The sequence below is a fragment of the Sphaeroforma arctica genome (assembly GCF_001186125.1).
Source record: "Sphaeroforma arctica JP610 unplaced genomic scaffold supercont1.11960, whole genome shotgun sequence".
Lineage (NCBI taxonomy): Eukaryota > Ichthyosporea > Ichthyophonida > Sphaeroforma > Sphaeroforma arctica.
Genome location: NW_014028598.1, coordinates 1 through 776, shown reverse-complemented (window position 1 = coordinate 776; position 776 = coordinate 1). Strand labels below are relative to the sequence as shown.

General features: G+C 45.6%; 1 protein-coding gene across 1 annotated transcript; it reads right to left on the bottom strand.

Moving 5' to 3' along the window:
* Window positions 1-9: 9 nt before the first annotated feature.
* SARC_17758 (hypothetical protein) lies at window positions 10-189 on the bottom strand (the record flags this gene model as incomplete). Its single annotated transcript, XM_014288153.1, has 1 exon — window positions 10-189. A coding segment is annotated over one exon (180 nt), but the record flags the coding sequence as incomplete, so codon positions are not given.
* Between the last annotated feature and the right edge of the window lie 587 nt (window positions 190-776).

Sequence of the window (776 nt, the reverse complement as noted above, 5' to 3'; positions counted from 1 at the left end):
TATACACACCGAATGCGGAAACAAGGCGTGTGGCAGCAAATGTAGGAACACATCTCCCATGAGACCCCCAGACGCAAACGCCAGCAACACATTGAGCAGTCGTTGACTCTCCTTTGTGTTGTCAATGGGCACGAATGGCAGGATGAACACAGGCAACACAGACACCAGCCCAGTGGCCACAAGTGCCTTCTGACTGCAGCGGCACAGGGGTCGGTGGATCACGGCATATGCACAGGTAGGTATCAGTAGTTAGCAGATGTTTATGTGTACGTGTACGTGTACGTGTATATATATGTGTATATGTCTGTGTACGGATACCTGTTTGGGCGGGTGTTGGGTAGGGGTGTGTGAGGGCGTGTATAGGATAGGTTCAGCCATAGCATGTGGCGTGGGCTCGTACTTGTAGTCCCAACTGACACTAGAAGTAGCCTGAACACTGAGCGTCAGTGACACCGGCCCAGTCTATGTGTACAGCTACAATGCATGTACAGGCTAAGCTCATGGAAACGGTTTGTTGCTTTGGTGCGGGTTATAGACCTACTATACATACACGTATGTAGTGGTATTTATCCACAGGCGTATGTATACAAATATACACACACATGCACACACACATGTATACAATTATAGACACGCACATGTATGTAAATATTAACATAGTACAGGGTTAGCTACACATACGTGGTTGTTATGAGGAGCACACACACACACACACACATACGCATATATATAGATATATATATATATATAGATATGGATGTAGATATAGATATAGA